Source organism: Topomyia yanbarensis, chromosome 2 (assembly GCF_030247195.1).
Source record: "Topomyia yanbarensis strain Yona2022 chromosome 2, ASM3024719v1, whole genome shotgun sequence".
NCBI lineage: Eukaryota > Metazoa > Arthropoda > Insecta > Diptera > Culicidae > Topomyia > Topomyia yanbarensis.
The window spans coordinates 22,029,476-22,053,995 of NC_080671.1; the positions used below are offsets into that span (position 1 = coordinate 22,029,476).

At 41.0% G+C, this 24,520-nt stretch overlaps 1 protein-coding gene across 6 annotated transcripts in view; it reads right to left on the reverse strand.

The window, feature by feature from the left end:
* The window catches only part of LOC131684502 (paired amphipathic helix protein Sin3a), a 52,467-nt gene that overhangs the window by 17,600 nt on the left and 10,347 nt on the right, over nucleotides 1-24,520 (reverse strand). For 4 of the 6 annotated variants that reach the window (XM_058967436.1, XM_058967438.1, XM_058967439.1 and 1 more), the window contains exons 2-5: nucleotides 8,653-9,083; nucleotides 6,039-8,506; nucleotides 5,814-5,972; nucleotides 5,488-5,728 (exon numbers count right to left, since the gene is read on the reverse strand). In XM_058967436.1, coding sequence (XP_058823419.1) covers nucleotides 5,488-5,728; nucleotides 5,814-5,972; nucleotides 6,039-8,506; nucleotides 8,653-8,983 — 3,199 coding nt within the window. In that variant the 5' untranslated portion in view covers nucleotides 8,984-9,083. The remainder of the gene's footprint in view (nucleotides 1-5,487; nucleotides 5,729-5,813; nucleotides 5,973-6,038; nucleotides 8,507-8,652; nucleotides 9,084-24,520) is intronic. The other 2 variants (XM_058967441.1, XM_058967440.1) reach the window with 2 other exon arrangements.

The window sequence follows — 24,520 nt, forward strand, 5'->3', positions numbered from 1 at the left end:
AAAACCAGCTGAACTACGTTTGTAAGAAGACCAAAATGGGCCAGCTGAGGGAAGCTCCGATATTCAACGAACGTGCTAGTTCTAGGCAAGTATGGGATGATAAGCCTCACATGGGTGGCTCAATGCAAACACAACGGACCTCTGCTCAAAGCCAGCCTGCAACAACGCCAACGAGTGCATCCGTGGCAGCTCGTCTTACGTGCTGTGTACAAGGCATGCGGCTCACAACCTACAATGCGAGATGATCTGCAACACCTTATCGGCATAAGGACGCTAATAAAGCAAAACAAGGCAAAAGCCTTACCAAATACTGGACGGAGAAGACCAACAAGAACGTCGCGCAGCACACAGGCTGCGACCAGTCGGCCCCGGTCTAAAACTCGACGACCAGAATACGCTCCAGAGCTTGATGACCCAACAACGTTGAAATGAGCAGCATACTCTACACACAACTGAACCTTCACCAAGCAAAAGGTGCCACTGCCGTCCTTAGCCGATGGTTCACGAAAGAGCGTGTAGAATTCACTTTAATACCACCTAACTCGTAACGCTGTTGTTTTGATAAATGGATTAATGAAATTCTCTCCAATTACTACAGGATTCATTCAAAAAGGACGCCAATGGTTGAGGTACCGACGGCTAGCGGCAAGCAGGATATGGTGATCACATCTGCCTACTTTGCTGATACGGATAGAGCACCACCTTCTGGTATCAGCGCCCTCATAAGATACGACAGAAACATGAACAAACCCTTCATCGTAGGATGTGAGGTCAATGCTCATCATATTATATGGTCCTGTACAGATGTATCTTCATAAATACCTTTCATCAAATGATGTCACTATATGTAACAAGCGAAACGAACCTACATTCATAAATGCAGTAAGGCATGAAGTAGTGCGCCTTAAAGTATGTAGTTCGATGGATAGAATGTAGATTGCGACCTCACGGGAAACAAATACACCGTGATCGCACCGTTTAGTATGGGCAAATTCACACGAGCCAAATAAATGTATTCCCGTTCCATCTCACTTCCTCACCCTCTCCTCACACTTTCCTCTCCTAATCTATCTTCCCCATATCTATTTATTTGCTTTCTTCATTCATTTCTCACGGGCCCGCGTTTTCACTTCCCTATCAGCATCCTTCATGTCGATGTCTGGCGACTACCATGCCGACCCCTTTATGCACGGTGTTCATTGACCATCGAACGTTACGTGTTTACTTCATGTGAATGTCCATGTAGCCAGATTCAGATGGATCCCGATCATTGCTTCACACAGGAACCATGACGCTTTCCGCTATTAACTTCGTTCACTCTCGGTTGGCGAGTACTGCTTTCATAGGTATCGAATTTTAGAATGTGTAAGGTCCGCGCAGCGTCATTGTGGACGCCCGGAATCGTGGTGCGAATTATCTATCGAGAAGGATCGTACAGTTGTATTGAAAGAGCTGTCACAATCGCCACCGATGTCTATAACAATTATAAATTCAAACACAGGACCTCTTTTTACGGTCTATTGAAGTGTTTCTCGGCTTTGCACTAGATCGACCACCCCCGCGTTCGTGCGTTGATGCCACTGTGATTAGCAAAGCTCTTTTCCGGACCGTATCGCTTTATGAGCTCTTATGGATCCTAACCAGAACGGCTTCTTTAAAACAGTCGTTCGCACTGGCTACTGCTGAACTTGTTGAACCGAGCTTCTCCACGCTTCCGAACATTCAGTTCCTGTGGTTGATAATTTTCTCTGTACCGCTTGTTCCCCATGATGGACAAAGTCATGGTTGCGTTTCGACTTCGTATCATCAGAAACCGACCCTAACGCTCATTCGCCCTAGAGAGAAATTTTGGTACGTATTTTTTCTCCTTAGGGGGAAATGTAGAATAGTGCTTTCGCATAGGCTTCACTGTGACCATCGGCATAAACTGAACTTCTGCTCGAACGGGACACCACGTTTGACCAGTCGTTTGATTGAAGCATAAAGTGTGTTTCCTTTTTTGGGATTTAGCGTCAAGCCGGCGCTAATCTTTTTCTTTATTAAGTTAGGATTTGTGCCCTTTACGCACAAAGAGTGGTTTCACCAAAAAAATTTCCCTGGGGAGAAATTTTGGTACTCACCCAATTTTTGCTCCTTAGGGGAAAATATAGCAGCATTATGACAATTTTGCGAACCGAGCTTATTATTGGTTTCTCCAGTAAATGAATACGGCGTAGAATCATGCGGCCGGACTGCTTTAAAAATCAGTTCCTTTTCAGGCTAGAGATCGTCAGCTAAAATTATTTCCAGCTTTCGATAACAGTGATCTCCGACGAACAATGACTATTTTCTACGCTCGCAAACGGCTTTTTCACGTCCGTCGATTTTACACCTCTCGATTGATAGTTCTATCGAACAAACTTATCCGGTTCGAAAAGCCACTTTTATGTTGCTGAAGAATCAGCGATTCCCATGCTACCACAATGGGTAGTGAAAGGTGACTGTCACATTGTGCCATGCCGAGACTGCTACTTGCTCTTCGCTCTGTTGTTTCAGGGCGGCTGATGACATCCGGTGAAGCTGATTCACGTTGTAGTATTACAAAGGTATCCACATTGGTGATTTGATGCTTCTGATGCGTTCGACGAGTGGTTGATATTCTGCCGAACAGTGATGCCAAAAAATTCTTGAATTCCAATACTGATAAATTTCTGTAGGGGATCATCCATAAATGACGTAGCATTATATAGGGTAGGGGGGAGTTTTGTATTTTGTGATGATGTGTGACGACAGAGGGGTAGGGGGTCATGTCATGCTACGTAGCTTTTTTAAAGGGGGAATAGAATAGAATTTAAAAAAAAAATTGCGGTGACAAGGGGGCGCAGGGCTACCGTCAAGCTACGTAATTACCAGGGGGGTATTTAGAGGTTTGTGACGAAATGCTACGATGGGGGAGGAGGGGGGGTGTAAAAAATCACTCAAAAAATGCTACGTCATTTATGGATGATCCCTAGTGCGTAATCGACTTAATATTAACCATGATATACAAACGTTACAAGAAGAAAGGCTATGCACTCTGTTATCTTCTCCAAGGTAGCGCTCACAAGATCGCTTAACAGATTCCACCACTCTATATTCTGACATGACAGTTGTAATTAACTTATTGTACTACGGCGTAATAGATCGTGCAGACGCATTTCAATTTTATCATCGTCCATATAAACTGGTACCTTGATTCTAACATTGCACATTGATATCCATAGCAAAGCTTTCAGTCATGGCCAAGCTCTTGAACTTTTTCAGTGTAGTATTACGTGTGTGGTGAAATTGGCTGAGGGCGACTTCCATAAGACTAAGCTTCATTTCCACCCATATTATCCTTTGCGATATAACGGTCAAAAATTAGTCAAACAGAAATGTGTGTCAACCGGTCAAACTTTTTATTGAAAAATCAAATCGTGCAAGTGAAAATCGTACAGAATAATGAAAAAAGCTCCCTTTTTAGTAAATGTGAATTGTCGGGTCTTGTATTTCACTCCTTCCATCAGATTTCATCCAGTATCCTTGGATGCAGTTGGTGGCAGTTCGAACGATGTTGGTTCCACGGTGGAAATGAAGAGGCCACGGAACCAGGTTGTCGATGGATTCACGTTTCTTGGAACACTAGGTTTGTGTAGGCAGTCCCAATAGCCTACAGACGGGCAAACTTATGGCCAAGGGGTCTGTTGGTGTAGATAGTGACAAGAAAAAAATGACGCCTATCGGCCCACCCCTGAGTCGATTCTTGGTCCCACCAGGAGTACTTGTACCAAATTTGAAGCAAATCGGATAAGTCTAGCTACCGGACCAACGCGCCTGAGGTTTCTATAGGAGGATTTTTCGACAATTTACATGGAGAAAACCCACTAGCGCACATTTCCGCCGCTAGGTGGCACTGTATGCATCGTGCTATCACTGTAAGTGAAAATAAGAAAGATAATTTAATTGTCTACAACTTTGTCGAAGACTGCTAGTCAATCCGGCTTTGCTAAAAGAAGTTATTGAACTTTTAACGAAGTGATGTCTGAGTCAGTTTTGCAGGGGGCCTAGCAGTGCATGATTGTGTATCGGTTCTCGATTCCCACAAGCTATACCTTTTTGTGAGATAATGGTTAGCTTTAGCTGAATAGTATGTTCAGAAGAATTGTAGTACAGGATACGAGTTATATCTTGGTTGGAAAATTTTAGTTCCACATGTCACCGCATAGAGGGCGCCAACACTAACTTTTCAACGGAGAGAGATAGGAACTAGGTGTCTTCGACAAAGTTGTAGAACAGGTATTTTGCAGTAATACTTCCGAACATCTAGATATTCTATCTGTCTCCTATGAAAAGTTAGTGTTGGCGCCTTCTATGCGGTAGCATGTCGAACTAAAATTTTCCAACCAAAATATAACTCGTATCATGTACTACAATTCTTCTGAACATACTATTCAGCTAATTCTAACCATTATCTTACAAAAATGTATAGTTGGTGGGAATCGAGACCCGAAACACAACCATTCACTGCTAGGCCTCATGCAAAACTGACTCAGACATCACTTCGTTAAAAGTTTAATAACTTCTTTTAACAAAGCCGGATTGACTAGCAGTCTTCGACAAATTTGTAGACAATTAAATCTTTCTTATTTTATATTACTTATATTCATAATGCATACAGTGCTACCTAGCGGCGAAAATGCGCGCTAGTGGGTTTTCTCCATGAAAAATGTTGAAAAATCCCATACAAACTTCAGGCACGTTGGTCTGGTAGCTGGACTTGTCCGATTTGCTTCAAATTTGGTACAAGTGCTCCTGTTGGGACTAGGAGTTGACTCAGGGATGGGCCGATAGATTTTTCAAAAATTCATTATTTTTCTGGTCAGTCTAGTGTAGATACAACAAAATGTACACAAATCGCTGATACTCCCTGTTGCTCCGTATGGCCATAAATAGGCGAAGAAGGAAGCAGAGAGTCGGGTGCTCGGTGTGTTTTAGAGAAGGTTCTGCATTCAATACTCAGTGGCACAGTAGAAAATGGAAACCGGCGAACCACGGCTGTACAAATTTACAAACTTACTGACACGGAAAGCTTAGAGGGCTGGAACTTTAGTGCGAATGCCGGAAAAGAGATCAGCTGAAGCTATACTCAATAGAGAACTTGGATGAAGTCGTCGATTTCGGGACAGACCCCGCACTCGCTGAATGTGTGCCATTGTATGTGTGTGCGACGAACGTTAAAGACTAGAGAATGGCGGCCCTAGATCGAGTAACATGGAAATATAAAATACCCGTAACGTTCGACCACAATGATGATGATAACTTACAAACGAATCAAAGATATTAATACTAGTTTATAGGCTTTGTATCGATTGAGGGCCGAGTAATCAACGAAATAACGCGACGCCCTTCGTAATAGGGCCCGCATAACCTCATTACAGCATTTGATTTATTCCCAATCAACTAATCAACCGGCCAAGCCGTACTCACCATCTTCTCGCTCGTCATCGCTCAGCTGCTGACGGGGTGCGAAGAACAGATCCGGCACAAACTGACGAAGAATGTGTTTGATGCGACCCTTTTCCTGCTTTTGGATGCCCGTTTGTCGTTTCACGTGGTGGATCAAAAGGTTGGCCGCATCGTCCAGTATTGTTTTGTCCTTGTAGGGTAGAACTAAGTGCGGTCCACTGGTCAACGGATTGGTGCTACCCTCCTCGCTCTGCTCGTGACGCTGATCAGCACCAAAAAGTACAGAAAAAAACAATACCATTCTTGTAGTAAACCTGACAATCACAACCAGGGACAGTTGCTTTTACCTTCATGTAACTCACCTCATCAAAAAGTGTTTCAATTTCATTGAACAAACTTTTCGATCGTAGCGCCTTGATGTCGTTCTGCTTAAAGTTAATACCCTGGTGATCCAAGGATTTTAGATAGTACTTTTCGTTTTGCTCGCGCCATTGCTTGTTGAAACCCTGTAGGACAAAATATATCGTTTAACTTCCGGTTCCATTTTCAACCACACACACAAACCAACATACCTTCTGCGCTTCGCGCCATTCTTCCTCCTTGGCCTTCAACCTTCGCAGTACAACCGGAACCGCCACGACCGGATTCTTCTTCAACCCTTGGATGATGTCGGCCGCTTTATCACCGTAGATTCTCTTCAGCGCCCGCTGATGTATCGTCGATGATGTTCCTCCGAGACATTCGTCCAGCCGGAATCTACTGACCTCGTCCGGTGACATCCGGCTGAGCTTTTTCTGTACACCCTCCAGCACTCGTATCGTTGCACTGTTAGTCTCTATCACAACGTCCAGTTCGAATCGTTCGTCCTCGCAGCGATAGATAAACTCTTCGTATTGCGTTTTTCGTGACGTGACAAATGTCGAATCCTCGGCCCACGTTGGGAACGATACCCAGGTGTCATTTAGTACGTCTTTGCAAAGATTTGTTCTTCCGGAGCACTTGACATTTTCGTGGGATTTTGGAAGAGCACAGTAACTAGCACCGAGACGTTTGCAAGTCGACAGATCAATATCGGTCGCTAGTTCGCCTTGAGATCGATCCTGCCGTTGAGCCGATGCTAACGGAATGCACTCGGGTACATTTGAAGGGCCGAGGAAATCTTGGAACCATTTCAACAAATCTGGGAACCGACTAAGAAATGGCGTGACCAAAGTTTGCAATTCAGATTTAGAAACTATCTCCTGGTTGAACAAGGTCAAACAACGCAAGAAGTTATCATAAACATCCGGACTCCTCAGTGCTTTTCGCACCTTATCAAAGAATGCATAATCATTAAGCGTGCCGAACTTGGAAGCTTCAGCGAGTGTTATATCGCGACAGATTGGCTTATGGCGTTTGATTGGGGGACCGTCGCGATCCCGTGAGGACAGGTTTTGACCTAATGATCCTAGTTGCGAGTACGATGGTGACCGTTTAACGGCACTTCCTCCGCCTTGCCCGCTGCCCATTCCAGATGCATTGTGGGCATACTTTTGATTGCTAATGTGATTTCGCGGTTCCTTGTCAAGTCCTACGCTACCACCTCGTCCACCTACTGGCCCGCCCGTTGAGAAATCCTTGTCATTTGGCCCGTAATCTCGATCTTGTAACCGCACTAAATTTGCCTGGTGTGAACTGTTGAATGCTTTCACATTCCCACTCATCATGCTACCGGACATTTTTTTACCATGCGTTTGTTGCGACGGAGGCGGTTGTACCGGTTCGTGCATAGTGTGATTTTTATTGACGTGAAGTGGTGTATGGCTTGTGGCGTCCGGTAGGAATTGACCGAACTCGCGCAGGAGATCTTCTTGATTATCGAACAGTTTTGCCACCTGCGTGTAAACTTCAGCTTCGGTCAGTTGTTTCGCGCCGATGTTGCAGCTTCCTGGAGGACCTTCCTTGTAGATCTTCTGTTCCTTTTGATAGGTGTGCAAAATCTCCAGAAATCGCTTGTACTTCTCCGGCTGTGCGTGGAAACGATTTTTGATTTTGTTAACATATGTAATGGCATGATTAAACTCTACCGGTTGGTTGGGAGTTGCGTTTCCAGCGGGTGGTTCCGGTGGTGGTGGTTGTTGCTGTTGATGGGATATCACTTGCTGGGAGATCATTCGGTGAAGGTTTTGCTGTTGGTTTGTAGTCATTGCACTTGGATCAGTTGGGACTGTAGAGGCTGAACCGGTATTTGGAGGAAGATTCGGTCCAGCGCTTCCCCCGGAGATCGTTCGTTCACGATCCCTTGAGAAATTCTGCGGCGATTGAGGAATCGTTGAAATACTGCTAACGTTGGAGTTTGCCGATACTGACCCACCGGATACAGCTGGCTGAATAGTCGTGTGTACCGAGCCAGTTGAGTGCCCGTAGGTCATCAAATTGACTGCTGTATTTCCGGTTTGCACAATTTGGCCACCACCCTGGAAAATTGTACTGTATTTGTGAGGCGAAGGCTGTGGGGCAACTGCTGTCCCAGCCGACGATGTTGATGGCACCGAGACGGACACCTGAAAAGCGTATCCTTGATCGTTTGCTTGCACTTCGATTTTATATCCCGGCGGCAGAAACGTATTGAAGCCAACGATCAGTTCGGGATGGCCTTTGAACAGGTTCGACACTCGTTGGATGACACCGGGCGTATCAATGCTTTGAGATTTGAATTCCTTCATTATGTCGAGGAAATCATTGTAAACTTGTGGTTGATTGCCGAAACGAAACTTCACCTGATCCAGATAGCTAAGGGCATCTTCGACCTTTAGTCGCTGGAATTGCGCTTGTCCCTGGGGTGGTGGCGGTACTTGAGACTGAGCTGTTGGAATAACATTCGTTGACATTGTGGTGATTACCTGCCCCGTGTTGGCGGTCACATTAGGGGCACCCTTATGGCCACGAACTTGATTGGTCGTGTTGACAACATGGATCTGCTGTGTCGACTGGGGAACTGAAGGTTGAGTGTGACCAGTCGTTTTCACCAGATTCCCACTACCGATGGCAGCGGTGTAGGCTGTTATTGGAGGAGGGGCAAGAATAGAGAAACTAAATGAGTTGCCTGGTTTTAAAAGTACATTCGCTGAAACACCGCTATTAATCGGCATCGTTATAGTTTAGAATAATAATTAGATTCGTACATTATAATTAGAGATTACTTACAAGTAGTAGTATATTGAACGCTGGGCTGCTGTTGAGACGGTGGTACAGATTGCTGGGTAATCTGCTGCTGTTGTTGTTGTTGTTGTTGGGGAACTTGCTGTGATTGTTGGGATACTGTCTGCGATTGAGGTTGCTGCTGCTGCTGAGACTGCAAACTAGCCACAACCTCGGCCGGTGTCGATGTTTTAATGACATTGGGCGATATCTGATATTGTATCGTGGGCCCAGCATTATGTGACTGGGTCGCTGCGATGAGACGCTGATGGGGGGCAGTCCCACCGGATCGCGGAGGCTGCCCAAACTGAATCTCTTCTGTTCGACCGCGCTTCATCGTGCTTGCATTTTGTTGGATTTTTTTCCTCTGGATGCAGTTGATTACTTTTTACTTTTTTTTCCTAGCGAAAACGCTAACAGTTAATTGCCGTAATTATCTGTGGAGATAAATAAAAGTGAAATAAAATGAGATACCTGTTAGGCGAAAAATTCTTTGTTCTACATTTTGCAGATATAATCCCGCTAGAGAAGCAATCGGTAGGGGAAAGTGGTACGGATGCGGGACCTATAGCTCGAATGTTTGTGTGCAGCTAAGGGAGAGATAGTGTTACTGGTGCAAACATCTGTTTTAATGGCATCGATCGATAATACATAGCTCGAAAGATGGGCATGCGCTTTCGTGGCATTTTGCGCCAATACATACAATGCTATACCCACCACCCCCGGCTTGAATGGACCAGTGTCTCCCCCTCGCAAACAATCTGATAAGCCATTTTTCGCCTACTTTTGCACTCAAGCTATATAGGTAGTTACAACGAGAAAATGTTTCACGCGTCTTTGCATCAGAGCAAAACGCAATGCTAACACACAAGAGTGAAGGCAAGGAATAGAAAAATTTCACTTCCCAAACAGGAGTTGGTGTAAGCCTTACCGGAATCTGACTTGATATTGTATTTTCAAATATTGACACCGCGCGCAACCTTCACCAACCAACACAACAGTCCTGCAATAACGAAAACAGTCTCAGAGTTCCGTTCGATGTGTATATCAACGTTAGTTCAGTGAAGCATTCGACGAGGCTAGTGGTTTCGGGCAGAACCAGCTCTTCTTGTGCAAGTGTTATTTATTGAACCGGTATTTTCAATCGTGTTCTTCTTCTGCACTTTTTTGTGTTTAATATTTTTACTTATGTGTATAAGCACAAAGTTGCACAATGCCATTATCTCACTCTCTTTTGTACAGATAGGTATTTTGGGCACATTCACTTTAACCCAGAACGCGCTGTTGTAAATGTTATGAAAGAAGTCTTGCACTGCAACCAACCTCAGTTCCTGTTGAACGCCATTTGAGGCAAAGGTTCGAATAAATAAGCAATTCAGAGGAATGTGAGTTTGATAGGGGGGCACTGCTGAATTCGGATTCTGCTTTCTAGCGTTTGTTCATAACGTGAGGACTGTTTACGTAGTTTTTGAACAGATAACTATTGATTTTTTCTGGAAACATTTAGAATTCTTGAACAACAGTAAAAAAAAGTAGATGAGTTTGTCATCGTTAGGTTAAAAACTCTACAACAGATACCTGAATATACCGATTCTATCAGATACTCCTGTCACTTCTCCCAACATTTGACAACTCCTTATTTTATCAACTGTTATTTGAGGCAAGAGTACACTTGCTTGCTTGCATTTGGTTTGCTAAGCCGAACCACTTTTCGATATCGCTTTGGTCTCTTAGAATCTCCTGTTCTAGCAACAACCGTTAAATTTTTTTTATGTGAACATAAATAAGTCATTGCATTTAACGTCTATACGTCAAAACTGCTGTCATATAGTGATGAGATTAAATTCGAAACGTAAACGATACGGGAAATGTTACCCACTACAACACTGCTTAAGGCCAATTGCAGCGGGCCTTGGTTCTGAATGTGATATTCATTGTACGATTCAGATACGTGCGAGCGTAGGGACTTCACGATCGCGCGTATCATCGTGAAGGGCACGAGCGTTTGTACGTTAACATGTTCGATCGCGTGAGCATCTGGATGGCGTACGTGCTAGCGTGTGTGTGTCCATTCCCATATTCGCGCGCGTTCTTGGATGATTGCACACGAACCGTGAATCTGGTACTTAATTTTCGATGCACGGTTCAGATGCTAGATGAGAGTGAATTCTTCTATATTACTAGAGCTCCTGGTCATGTCACCATGACACGTGTTTGGTAAGATCATGAGAACACAAGTCAGTCCACGGCCAGTGATAAAAGGAATAATGGCTGAATGGTCCATGCAGACCATAAGAACGTCATGGGAGAGAATCATTGTGTGGGATGGGATACAACTAAGGAATTGATGTATGCTTGACGAGCGATTGCGCTGCAGAATGTGATGAAAAAGTGAATTGTACAGTACTACTTTTTTATTTCGATTGTAGAGGTTTTAACCTTAAGGTCGTTCGCCTCTTCGAGTTAGAAAAATCTCTAACCCTATGTGCGGGGTTGGTATTCGAACCCAGGTGAGCTGCGTACAAGGCAATCGATTTACCAACTACGCTATGCCCGTCCCCAATAGTACTACTGTTGGCCTTCAGCAAATAAAAATGTTTCTCCATAAGGTTTGATATCAAATATTCGTATTTCGTGATGATGTAAATTTATAAAGTTGACTTTATCAAAGAGGTGTAGTTGATCGCGAAGAGGCTCAAGCGTTTGTATGTTAAAGTAATTGTCGCGTGGGTCAGCGCGTATGGAACTTTGCGTGAACAAATTCGATTTTGTAAACGTGTGGCCATTTGCATATTCGAGTGTATTATTGAATGATCGCACAGATCGCGAATATGATTGTTTCAACTGAATGCATAGGCATAAATTGCTAACAGTGAAGACTTCCGAACGTGACCGATTTATGATCGTACCAACACGGGCCTTTGTACGTACAGGTTTGCGACCGTGTTTGTAAATCTATAAGGGCTAGACGGTTCCCTTTATCACCGGTGTTGTAACATAATTGGGAGATTGCAGGCGTAGGTATGCGTGTAGCGTTGCACTAAGATCGGAGGTCGGACAAAACCTATGTATCAAATATTGACATTTCAAATATTGATATTCCTGGGTTTCTTATATATTGAATGACATATTCTCAAAATTTTGTGACCACCGAATGAGAATTAGATTTTTAATAGGAATATAAACGTCGCTGTATCAGACAATTCTAATGAAATTCATTTTCGAAATCACAGTATCTATCTTCACTTAAAAAAACATGTTCTTTCAATTTTTATTCGATTTGAGCACAACTAGTTTTAATTTAAAGGATATTTAAAGAACTTTGTTGATCTTTTCAGCATGTTTGTCGAATTTGATTCGAAATATGTTTAATTTTTGCAAACATATCGTAAGTGGATTGATAGCAAATTCGTTTTTTATAAATGTATTCTGTACAGTCAGGTTAAACAGCTCGAACGGTCAATTATTATACATTCGAAATCATCTCTACCTTTACAATTTTCGCATTCGTGAACAGAATAACGCAATATTTCACCTACTTCGACCAGCAATAAAAAAGCTAACATACGATGTAACATTGTTTGCTCTCCAACTTTTCTCGACAAGATAGCATTGGATCTCATCTTTTCGCAGTATAATATGAGATGATATTTTCGCGCCTAATGTAAAACTGCCGAATAATCAATGGTTTCGCAAAAATTCACAAAAAGGAGTAGATACAGATCCTTACAATGAAAATACTGCAATAATGTGGGGAAATAAATTTTATAATGTAATATATTAAAGGTTTTTATTGAACTTAATTTATCACGAGGTTCGAAGCTGCGAAATTATCACGCTTCCATACTGCATTGTCAGCAAATTCTCGCAATTTCTTGAAAGGTGAAAAGTTGGGTCCGTGCCTATTAAAGATGAAAAAGCTGTGCGATAAACTGCTTGTCGTGAGAATGAGCGAATATTTTAACCTCTGATCTGTACTTTTCGAATTTCAAGGTCTCGTTTTGCCCCTTTTTCTCGGAGTGGTTTAAAATCTATATTTTTAAATTGATTGCTTACTTTATTGATAGCTATAACAGAGCGATCTTTTGCTTCTGGTCTGGGCGGGATTAGAAGATAGACTGAAGCATATGAAAGCTTATCATTATAAGTATATTTTTGATCATTTTATTTCACTCTGTTGCTTTTCAGTTTGTTTGTCAAAATTATTTCAGTACCGGTATTTTACCAGTACTGAGGGCTTCAGTACCGTAGAACCGATTCTCGCCAGTAAGATTCGGTACTAGGAACCCAACATTCGTCGATGATTGCAAGTGGCTGCCAAAGATCATCTGGTATATGGACCTCTTCGGGAGTCCTGGCATGGGACATTCCAAGCTTAAAAGAATCCCAACCCGAGGTTCATTGCCGAACCCAGTGTACCTTCAGAGATAGCTTGGCCCTAAACTCACTTTGTACCTTATTTTGACCATGGCATAAGTGGACAATAAAAGTCGCCATCGAATTAACCTAACATTCACTCCTTAAGGTGCCATTAATATACCCCGTGAGCAATTTAGGGGATGATAAGAGGAATGTAAAAGTCCACGTCCATGCACTGAAAAGCATTCAATGAAAGAAATAACAAAAACAATTCTTGTTTTCCTAATTAGTTAATTTTAACAAAAAAAAATTAAAAATGTTAATATTTTTTTTCTTATTTTTGCGAGATTCTAAAATAATAGTTATTAAAAATTATTATTGATTTTGACAGCAAACTAGCCAAGGTGCACATCCTCCTGAAATACAGTGCAGACCCGTTTTTATCAGCCCCTTGGTGAATTTTAGGCTGATAAAACCGGGACATTGATAAAATCAGGACATATATTTTTCTTTCTTTTTAAGAAACCGAAGCTTTTGAAATATTCTTCTTTAGTCCCTAGATATAGCCTCATAACCTTTCCTGATTATTTAGCTTATATTTCTTTAAGGGGGTCGTCCGACAGCGCAAATTTAAATTTTTTTTTACATGTTTCGGATCTGTAGGATAAGAAAAATATGCTCAAGAAAGGATTTACTCGAATTCAACTTGGTTCGTCTGCTAGAGACCACCAAACTACCAACTATCAATATTCATATGAAGCTGATAAAATCGGGGGCTGATAATATCGGGTGCTGATAACATCGGGTCTTCACTGTACATCGAGTAAGAGACAGCCACTATGTTCATACAAGCCACCGGCCTACCATTATGCAGGTAGTCTTAACTTTAAAAGCTTGTGTTAGCCTGGACCCATCCACCTGAGCCAATACATAGACTACAAAAATTTAACTGACCTCATTGCCGGTTTTAACTAGTCTATCATTAAAAATATTTCAAAAGAAGGAACTATTTTCATTGATTTCATTCATTTTAATTGGTCTGAAACGGTTGTGACGGCATATGCGTTTGTGTCCAGACTGAAACAAACGTTACAAGAAGAGAAAGCTTTTAAAGCTTTAACCCAGGGAATTATACTAGGAGTATGGGTATTGTCCACGCTAACTCATATTTTTCCATTATAAGAATGTAAAACGAATTTGCGATTTCGTCATATCTTACGAGCCGTAGCACATCTGTGCGACTTGGAGTTACACTTTTGAATACTTTCCACGTCGGACGTTGCACAGGGGAGTCATCTCGGACCTCTACTATTTGTGCTTTTTGTGAACGATCTTTGTAGAAAATTTTCGTCGTTTAATGTCACGTATGCAGATGATCTAAAAATTAACCGTGTTGTAACAACTATGGTAGACTGGTGGTGTGCATCGCAAAAAGACACCAACAGGATCAACCTGAATGGCAGAAATAAGTGTAAATATTCAAGAATCCAGAACTATCACATTCACACGAGTACCTTCTCCAATTGTGTTCGAATACTTGATGAGTTCTACTCCCGTATAACGAGTAACATCCGTCATGGTGTCATTCTGGATCGTAAGTTACGCATTACCGCACATTTCTATTACGTTATAGCTAAACTGCCCATAAAAGCATAAGAGTCCCATATTGAAAAGCAGCAAGCCGAGAAAAACGCTGTTGAAGATTTATATTCTCATTGAGCCTTATGGATGGGACAACCATGTTTTGGTATTTTTTCGATATTTTCTAAACAAACCTGGTAATCTTATTTGTGCATTTGAGTGGTGATACAGAATACAATCCGACAGATAACTCATTTTCGACAAAAATCCATATGGGACTCTTATGCTTTTATGGGCAGTAAAGCCCACGCTGTACCTGGACTCATCTAACGCAACACTCGCGATTTCAATGAAGTATATTGTCTACCAACACTATACGTCACACTGGTAGCATTCTTGAATATGGAACTACTATTTGGGATCCGTATCGCACCATCCACATCAATCGTATCGAATGCGAAGAACTTTATCACTTCCTCAGTTACCCTGGAAAAATCGATTCCAACTTCCTCCGTATGAAGATGTCTGCGCCCTAACCAATCTCCCTACGCTGAGAATTAGACGGATTTTTGTGCAACGACTTTTTCATTTTCGACCTGCTGACAGACAACATACTCTCATGCGCTTTTAGAAAAAGTTGACCCCAACGTTCCGGGAAAATCTTTCCGTAGGATCGATTTTCTCCGACGCTCAACCCATCGCACGCAGAAGGGCCAGAATAATCCATTAGATATTTGCTGTCAGCTGTTCAAGTTCAGAGACCATTCAGCTTTAGTAGTTCAAATTAAACAAAACGAATCATTGCTGACGTCTGTTCAGGGTGCGCTGTTTGCCGCTGCGTGCGAGCATCTTTTTTTATCGGTGAGGAATTATTCTGCACTATACTGCCTGTTGATCGCTCAGTCTGCGTCCTCTGCTTTGCTCTAGTGGGCTTCCACGTCTTGTTCTCTAGAGCAGTTCTGGTTTTCACTGTTTGATATATTTTGTTTTTTTTTTTTGTGTTTCGAATTCATCTCGTCTGTAACTAGCACCATCTGGGGGTCTAGTTAGACGATGTATCTAAACCAGTACCCAAATTAGCACTAGTTAGACACAAAAAATTCCAAACAGTTCGCACGACATATGTGAACGCCTAAAGTAACATGTTCCGAATGATGTCCCGGGAAGCAAAATAGCTCTGTGATCGCGCCAGTGATAGGTCCTACGTTGCTTTAGTTGGTTCAGGCATGATGGTAGGTTTACCAGTCGACACTCATTTGTTCCTCTTTAGGCTGTAGAAACGGCGAAGAATAGCGAAATATACGTACAATTCTTGGCGGCTCAAGGGCACGTCGCGTAATTAACTCGACATATTTTCTTGGTAAAATCGATTTATTTACGACCGAAACAAACCAACCGCGCATGGCGGTGGTCGAACTTAGAGTACAATGATTATTTGTAAGGAACATTTACATTTTAACGGATACAAGACACTGTCAAGTATTGCACCGTCTACTTACACTAACGTACATATTTAATATTACCTAGATGTGAGTAAGGAGCTGACTGTCAATTTCGATGATATTAGAAGGGGAGCGTCCACGACGTACGTTGCGCCCGCAACACTCTACTTTGCTGACGAGAAAGCGAAGACAAACTCTTGTCTTTTGGTTCAAGAAACCAAACGCCTGGTAGTATGCAATAAAAATTGGACTAAACCGTTTTGCGCGTTAAGGACACAAGATCTAATTTTAATTAAGTTTTGTTTTTGTGTTTCGAATTCATCTCATCTGTAACTAGCACCATCTGGGTGTCTAGTTAGACGATGTATCTAAAGTAGTACCCAAATTAGCACTAGTTAGACACAAAAAATTCCAAACAGTTCACACGACATATGTGAACGCCTAAAGTAACATGTCCCGAGTGATGTCCCGGGAAGCAAATATAGCTCTGGTTTGCTGACGAGAAAGCGAAGATGAACTCTTGTCTTTTGGTTCAAGAAACCAAACGCCTGGTAGTATGCAATAAAAATTGGACTAAACTGTTTTTTGTGTTTCTGATGAGTGATTCTGTTATAACCGTCTTCAACCAATTGTTACTTCGCTCAATGTAATAGCTGTTGCATTGGAAATATCGAGGATTACCCTTTGGTATGCTGTCTGTAATTTAGCCGCAGATGTCGAAGTCTGTTTGATATTGTTAATTGAGTTTAATATTCCATAGCAGATTTGGCATATGGTTTCCCTTAAGGCTCAAGTTACTTTTTTAAGCATGTGTCAGATTTTAACGCTTGGTAGTATGCGTCAGAAAAATTGTGTTCAGCTTTGCAACCAGATTATCCATATAACAACTTTTCAAAACTCTAACAAAAAAAAATCAGTCGATTTATTAGATAATCACGATTCAAATCACGCAAAATGACTATCGACTTAGCTGAATGGTGCTTTTGAAGAAGTGGCTGCAGTTTTTTTCAGTACGCTGCTGTGTTGTGTACCCTCAGCACGTTGTGGTAGTGTGTCAAAAACAGCGACTTTTCAAAAGCACCATTCAACTATTTTGCGTGATTTGAAACTTGATCTAATAAATAGACTAATTTTCTTCATTTAGAGATTTATATGGAGGTGAAACTGAACACAATTTTTCCAACGCATACTATCAAGCACTCAGTTCTTATAGACGCGTACCCAAAGTTCGTTGAACCTTAATGTGCCGTCTGGTTGCAGAGTTTGTTTAGTGTTTGCGTTCTTTGAATATAAGACCTTTTCATTCAAAATTCCAGTAAGAAGGAACATCATTCGTAACGGATGCCACTTCTAGAATTTTTCCATCCAATCTATGGTTGTGTGCGATGCCAAACCATGTAGGCGTATTTCAGTTTTATCGCCCTTCAAATATACGAGAATCTTGGTTTGAACGTTGTCATATTCGACGTCGCATTGCATGTTTTTTTTTCTACGTCGGTGAAACTATTTAACAATGGCAGTGCCACATTACGAGTATGGTGTAGTTGAATATGGGCCACCTCCGCAGGCTTAAACTCCCTGAGTGGCCGCACTTTTTGAGGTTCATTCATTTCGCTCAGGGTAGGCGGGGCAACGTAGCTTTTACTGTGTATACAACTTTGGTCTGCACGGCTTACGTAATTTGGGTAAAAGCTAAGAAAACCTATGCAATTCTGTTTGAACGATGTTCATTCAGTTCTCCAGATTACAACCAGCGTTGTAGCAGTCTAAACTACTGCATTTTCCTTGAATTTGAAACCTTTGCTTTGATACTACTTGACAAAAAATCGGAAAAGTTCACATGGATATCGTGAGCAGGGGGTAAATATACAGAAATTGCCCACGCTTGTTCATGAAGAAGGGGGTCAAACGGTCTTTGGGTGGTACATAACGATGGGAAATTGAAATCGATTTTGCTTGGATTTTGGCGATTTTTACAGTAAATATACGAAAAAAACAAAAATATGTTACGCATCTAGCGTAAAAAAATTAATTTAAAAGATATAATGATATTTAAGGTTTTCTTAAATAAAGATCTAACACACGATGCGGATTTTTTTTTGTTTTCGTACCATTCTCCGTTCTACCTTAATGTTAATTTGTGGTATGATTTCATCGTTCAACAGTAAAATAATTGTTACATAACATGCTGTTGTAAATTTATGCTTTAAACAAATTTTAACCAGTAATACAAATATTTGGGGTTCGTTGTATTTGTAGGCTAATTTTCATCGTTGATTTCAATTCGGAATTGCTCGCACAGATTCTATTTAGCATGAAAATCGAGATGCTTCCAACAGAAACACTGGATACTGATCATCCATTTTAATTAGCGCACAGGTATTATCCAGCACGACGTCAAAGTCATAACATACAAACGAAAACCAATGTTAAACTTCTGAGCAAAGGATGTTCCCCACAGACAATATTTATGGAAAGGCCAGACCTGATTCCCTAGTTTTAACGTATTAATTTGTTTACGAGATATGTTTGAGCATCCAAACTAAACACACATAATAAGGCATTAATTCTGTTTTCACTACTATTACACTGGAACTGACATTCCTACTAACACGCTGCACAGAATGCAGACAGAAAAGATATAATAACAGTAAGGGTGTTGATTAATTTTAAAATTTAAACACAAAAATATCATCTGGAACGTAAGCTCCGATTCCAAGACACTGGAGCAATTTGGCAACAAATGAATCGATCCACACTATGTGTCTGTTGATTGTTGGGTACCCTACAAACCGTGCCTGCTAACCTTCTCCGTCTACATCAATATGCAAGTGTACTTGTCTGACTTTCTGGTGACCGTTACAATTCACTTGCGATATAAAAAATGAACTGAAGAAACGAAATGCCCTCCAAAAACAAAATTAATCTTTTTCGACCTGGCAGGCACGACTGTACATACGTCATAATGAAACACTCACACAAACGCACACACATATGGATCTGTTTTGCCAGAGCTCAATCGGCCCCATCCGACGATGTCCAATCATCCGGATTGGGTGTAGAAGATCGTGCGCGCCCGGCAGCAGCGGAATATAACTTCCAAATCTGACAAGAAAAAAAGACCAATGAATGTCGTGTTGCCGCTGATGATGGTCGCGAGTCGTGTGGTGATGAGACGAATGAAGCATAGAAATACACAACATCAACCGCGGTGTCTACGATAGAGCGCGGCAAAAAAGAAAGAAAACAAGCTCAGTCGCGAAGTGAAACAGGCTTTGTGAAAGGTTGCTTTAGTGGAGGGAGAAGTTTTACATAAGTTATACAATATACACAGAGCATGAGAACTGTACTTGTGTATTATTTACCGTATCGCGGCGCAGTCATGACTTGCTCATTGCACAAAGCCATAGTCAAGGCATGCTCGTTCGTACGGAACACACAACACCCGGAGAACCAGTTATCGGATTTATAAGGTGTATGTTTAAGGTAAGCGCAGAATCATGTTTCGTTATGTGCTGGTATGAGTGACCGAAGGGTAACATATATTTCAGTGTAGTCTCTCGGTAGTCTCGTACGGCAGCCTTTTCCCACTTGCATTTTTTCAAGTGTCGACGTATTAGTACCATCGGTTTTTCATTACGGGTATGTGATTGTACATTAGGGACAAACAAGTGTATGAGTGTTGGCGAAATATTTTTTTTTCTTATTAGATCTGAAAATTTTGAGGTTATTTCATCAGCAGTGGCCAAATAGTGAAAACAGTGCGTACAGCAGTAGTCGAAGTTATGAAAAAACGAACCCCATGTCAGCGCGCGCTTCTTTTCAGGCGTAGTTAGTCATCATATGGACGAACGAGAATCGTTCTCCAAAAACACCATCACGACACGGTGATTGAAACAAGCTCTACTATAGTTAGCGACCGGGTGTTTTCGTAGCTATGAATGGCGAATACTTGTGAAAATGGTGACATAATATGTGCTCGGGGGAATAACGATTACAAACGATACCAAGCAACAGAAAAGGCGAATGTGCATTCCGGATCATGGCGCAACATGATTTAGCCGGGTGATGTCAAGAAAGTAATTGTATAGTTTTTTATGACTCTCGTTTGATTTTAGGGTTTTTTTTTCTACGCACCACCCCGTTAAGGTGAAAATTCTGTGTGATCTCTTAATGGATACACTTTCCACCGTGTTATTCGGATCCATGCATAAAGCTATCATTATATTTATAAAGCATGTAGAACGGAGTGATAGTATATCAATAAAAATGTTCTGAAGGACGAGGAATGTATACGTTGCATAAGAACGCTATGCTTCGAACATTGCAAACTGTTGACCTTCATTGGCAGATAAACTACACTGTGAACTCTAATTAGACATCGATATCATATTTTTCCACCTGCTTCACTTTTTCTGTAGTAATTTTTATGCATTGAACATCTTCGGTCTATCCATTCATTGAACGCATACTCGAAGTATGAGACATGCTAGGGAATAATCAGCTGATCAATACCGCCGCCGGCCACGTCCGAATGCAGATCTTCTGGGAAAGGAAGGAATGTTAGTCCGATACATGTCCCTGCTAGAGAAAAAGGAATCCTCTGCATCTCCACATGGATCACGGAAAATAGAGAGTTGTTAGTAAGGGTATCAATAGTGTTAACATGTAATAATTGCTCTGGGCAGCCGGCTGCTGATAATTTGGGAAATTTATCATTTAACGTATTAATACGATTGGTCAAATAAGCAACTTGAACTCCGGATAGCCGACTATGGGGAGCATTACATTACATATAAATAAATCGGTAACGTTCACTTTTCTATTTCGCGATGATTTTTTCTTGGTTTCTAGCGTGACGATTTTACCCGTCGATCGTTTGAATAAAATGCGGAATCGTATACAGGAGTATCCGAGTGGGTCTTAATTTTTTCTTATGCCAGGTACTATTCCTGCAGATAGTAGGAATTGCACATGTATGGTGTCGTGGTAAGAGGGGCTTTTATCTATATTAAACTGCAAAAATAATATGAAAACAGGAATGAAAATTGAGTTATTTCCGTAGCATTAGCATAACAGAATGCCTATTAACTATTGGTTAAGCCAAGTAAGTACTAAACAGTATAAATACATGAGATAATCGACAGTACTACATTTTTAAGTAATGATTTGAAATACAATTAATTCAGACATTTTTCCTATAGAAGACGAACCAGCAAAAGGAAAAGAAACCACAAAACTCGAATAGAAAAAAACATATCGACCGTTTCCGGCATGTGAACAATTGCTTCGTTCTGATATGACTGAGGAAAACTGGCCTTCGTTCCCTCTCGCGAATGGTCAATTCTCTGTTGTGCTATCTTATGACAAACGCCATTTTGGGGTAAACTGAGTTAGATACGCCACATCACTTGGCTAAAAAATCTCTACAAAGTGGCGTTTTCAGAATTTTGACATTCTGCTTGCTTACTGAGATATAGCGAGAAACGTGCTGAGAAATTTTCAATTTTTTACTTCAATTAACTGTGTATAGGGATTGGCTCAAGATATCTTGATGTATAAGATAATTTTATGTTTAAAACTATCCGAGAAACATAATGGTATAATAATTTTCAAAATAAAAATACACGCATTGTGTGAAAAAAGCAGTTTAAGTTTTAAATTGGAAATATAGCCTGTTTGGCAACACTGTAACCAAAAATAACTATTTTTTCTAGATTCCCTGACTCATTTCCTTCAAGATGCACCTAGCAGATGTTTATAGACCAAATGAAGCCAAAGATATGAATAAAAGTTCATAATTGGTGATTTTTTTACATGAAAAATTTTCCATGCGCGATTATGACACGCCATACAAATTTTGCCATCAATGCACACCTATGACACGTGTGAGTGCGACTTTTGTTTACATTTATAGTAAAAACTTGCAACATAGTCAACCGATCTTCGTAATATTTGAGATTAATACAGAATAGATAGAAGCATCAATTGTATTCTTTGAATTGTTTATACCATTTATAAGTTTCAAGCTATTCAATCTCAAACTTTAAAAATCGTTTTTCTCGGAATATGCTAAATGGCGCTTGTCATAAGATAGCACAACAGCGACGAACTCTCATACATGGCTGAAGTTGTTACTCCACTCAGATAAGACCATGCGTCCTCCCCCACGCACACCAATGCCCCGTGGATTGATTCTCTAGTTGGTCAAACAAACATCCTTCGCTGCTGTCGTTACCACCTTTGAACCATTGATGATCGTTAGAACAACCTTAACGTTTAGCTGATATAACAAATACGGGTACTCATTTTTCTGCCAACGAAAGGTATCTAAGCAAAAAAACAACCTAAGGGTATTAATTTAAGGAAAAACTAGCGAGCTAAAAATAAACAAAACGTTTAGAATAGCAATTTTTCCGAATTGGCAATTTTTGTTCCCGGTCAATACCGGAAACCGAAAACTTCGAATTCGAGCAGAAAAGAGATGTCACGGGACTGACCAATAAGTTTCAGGCGAATGGTCATCAAAATTACTATCTATTTCGCACCAATCAGCTCAATAAATACTAAATGCGAATCACTACGACTGCATATCACAATGGATGGTTTTTTTTCATTTTCATTTTGCAGCGTTTGGTGGGGCAATGAGAGCGCAAGTCAGTCCAAGGCCGATGATCGGAGGGGTAATGGCAGAATAGTCTATGCGGACCACCAAAACGCCATGGGAGAGGAACAGGGTGTGGGTTGGGGTAGGATTAATGGATTGATGTATACTTGACGAATAATTGCGCTGCAGAATGTGATGAAAAGGTGCATTGAACAGTACTACTGTTGGCTGTTGAGAAATAAATACAATATGTTTCTCCATAAGGTTTGATAGCTAATGTATGTATGTATTTTGTGATTATGTGATGCCAATTTATAAGTGTTAAAAAGTTCATTTTATCCCGCGGTTTTATCAAGTTTGTGAGACCGCAACCGTAGATGTGCGTGGAAGATCGCGAAAAGCTTAAGCGCTTGTATGTTCACGTATTTGTCGCGTATGCCAGAACGTATGTGATTTCGCGTGTATAAATTCGATTTTGTAACTGTGTGGTCATATGCATATTCGCGTGTGTTTTTGAATGATCGCGCGGACCGTGAGTTTGTTGCTTAGTTTTTAGTGTACGGTTCAGGTACTAGAAGATAATTCCCCCATAACACTAGAGTTCCCTGTCACGTTTTAATGGGATGTGTTGTCTAATGAATATGAGCCTCATTTTTTATTGGACCAACTGAAGACATGAATCTAGGCAGTTAAGAACGAGGGCAGGTTTGTTCTATTGGTTAGATAAATATATGCGTACTTTTTTAAATTGCTCATATTAGTGAAAGGGACAACATTGTTTTCCGGATTTCTTTATTTTGTTTGTTTACTTCAATACATGAGATAGATAAATTTTTTTAAAGCTATTTAGAAGCGCCTTAAGTATATTCGATATACACAGACTCGCAGTTTGGTTCTCCCACTGGGATCTTTTAAACACTCTCTAATGCCAGGCCTTGTGAAAAAACTGTCTGATCGGATGTCCAAATGGTAGGTTATGTGTATCTTAGTCTACAACCACTGCAGTTCCAATAGATCGCACCCTCCCCCTAGGAACCGGCTCTAAAATTTGCTCTTTGTGTTTTATTGGATTGGATAGTGATTAGCGTAATGTCCATCCGATACCACGTGTTCACCCTCTGGCACTCGCGCCGTTGTATTTTGTGCAACACCTTCCGAAACGCTAGCGACCAGCGGCTGCTCACTCGGAGAGCCATTCGCGCGAGTACCGGAGGGTTAATGTCGCTACCTTAGCAGTTTTGTCGACTGGTAGTGAAGAACTATAGATCTTGGTGACCACAAATAGGTGTCACAGTTCCCCTTGATGAAACTTCTATCACATTCGGTACATTTAAATGTTGCTAGTTGGGTAAGATACAAATTGTACTAAAATTGTATAGATGTCCTCGTACCCTGCCGTTTATACAGATAGTGTTTACAAATGTTTCTGATATCTGAGTCTGGATTGATGACGGAAACTTCAATCAAACGTTACAATGTACATCTACAGAGACTAATTTGTTCGTTGTGATTTTAATAGAAATTTTTTATAGAATAATCATAGAATTCATTTTCGCGGCTTCAGAAGATTCTCTTCTTTTTCTTTGTGTCTAAAAGCTGCGTATTGTAGGGCAGAATGCTGCGAAAAACTTGCTCGTGCATCATTGGTTGAAATCCATACAATATATTAATGAACTAAAAAGACTTCGATTTATCATTGGAACACCAATTAAATATTTAAACATGCCAACCAAAGGCCGAATCTAGAATACATTCACCAAAGATCACTATCTTCCCGGATGGGGAATGTTCCGGGATAAGGTTGTCTGGATCAAGAGAAACGTCACTGAGATCAATGTGGTAGCGGATGAGGTTGTTACACAAATATGCTGCATCAAAATCACTT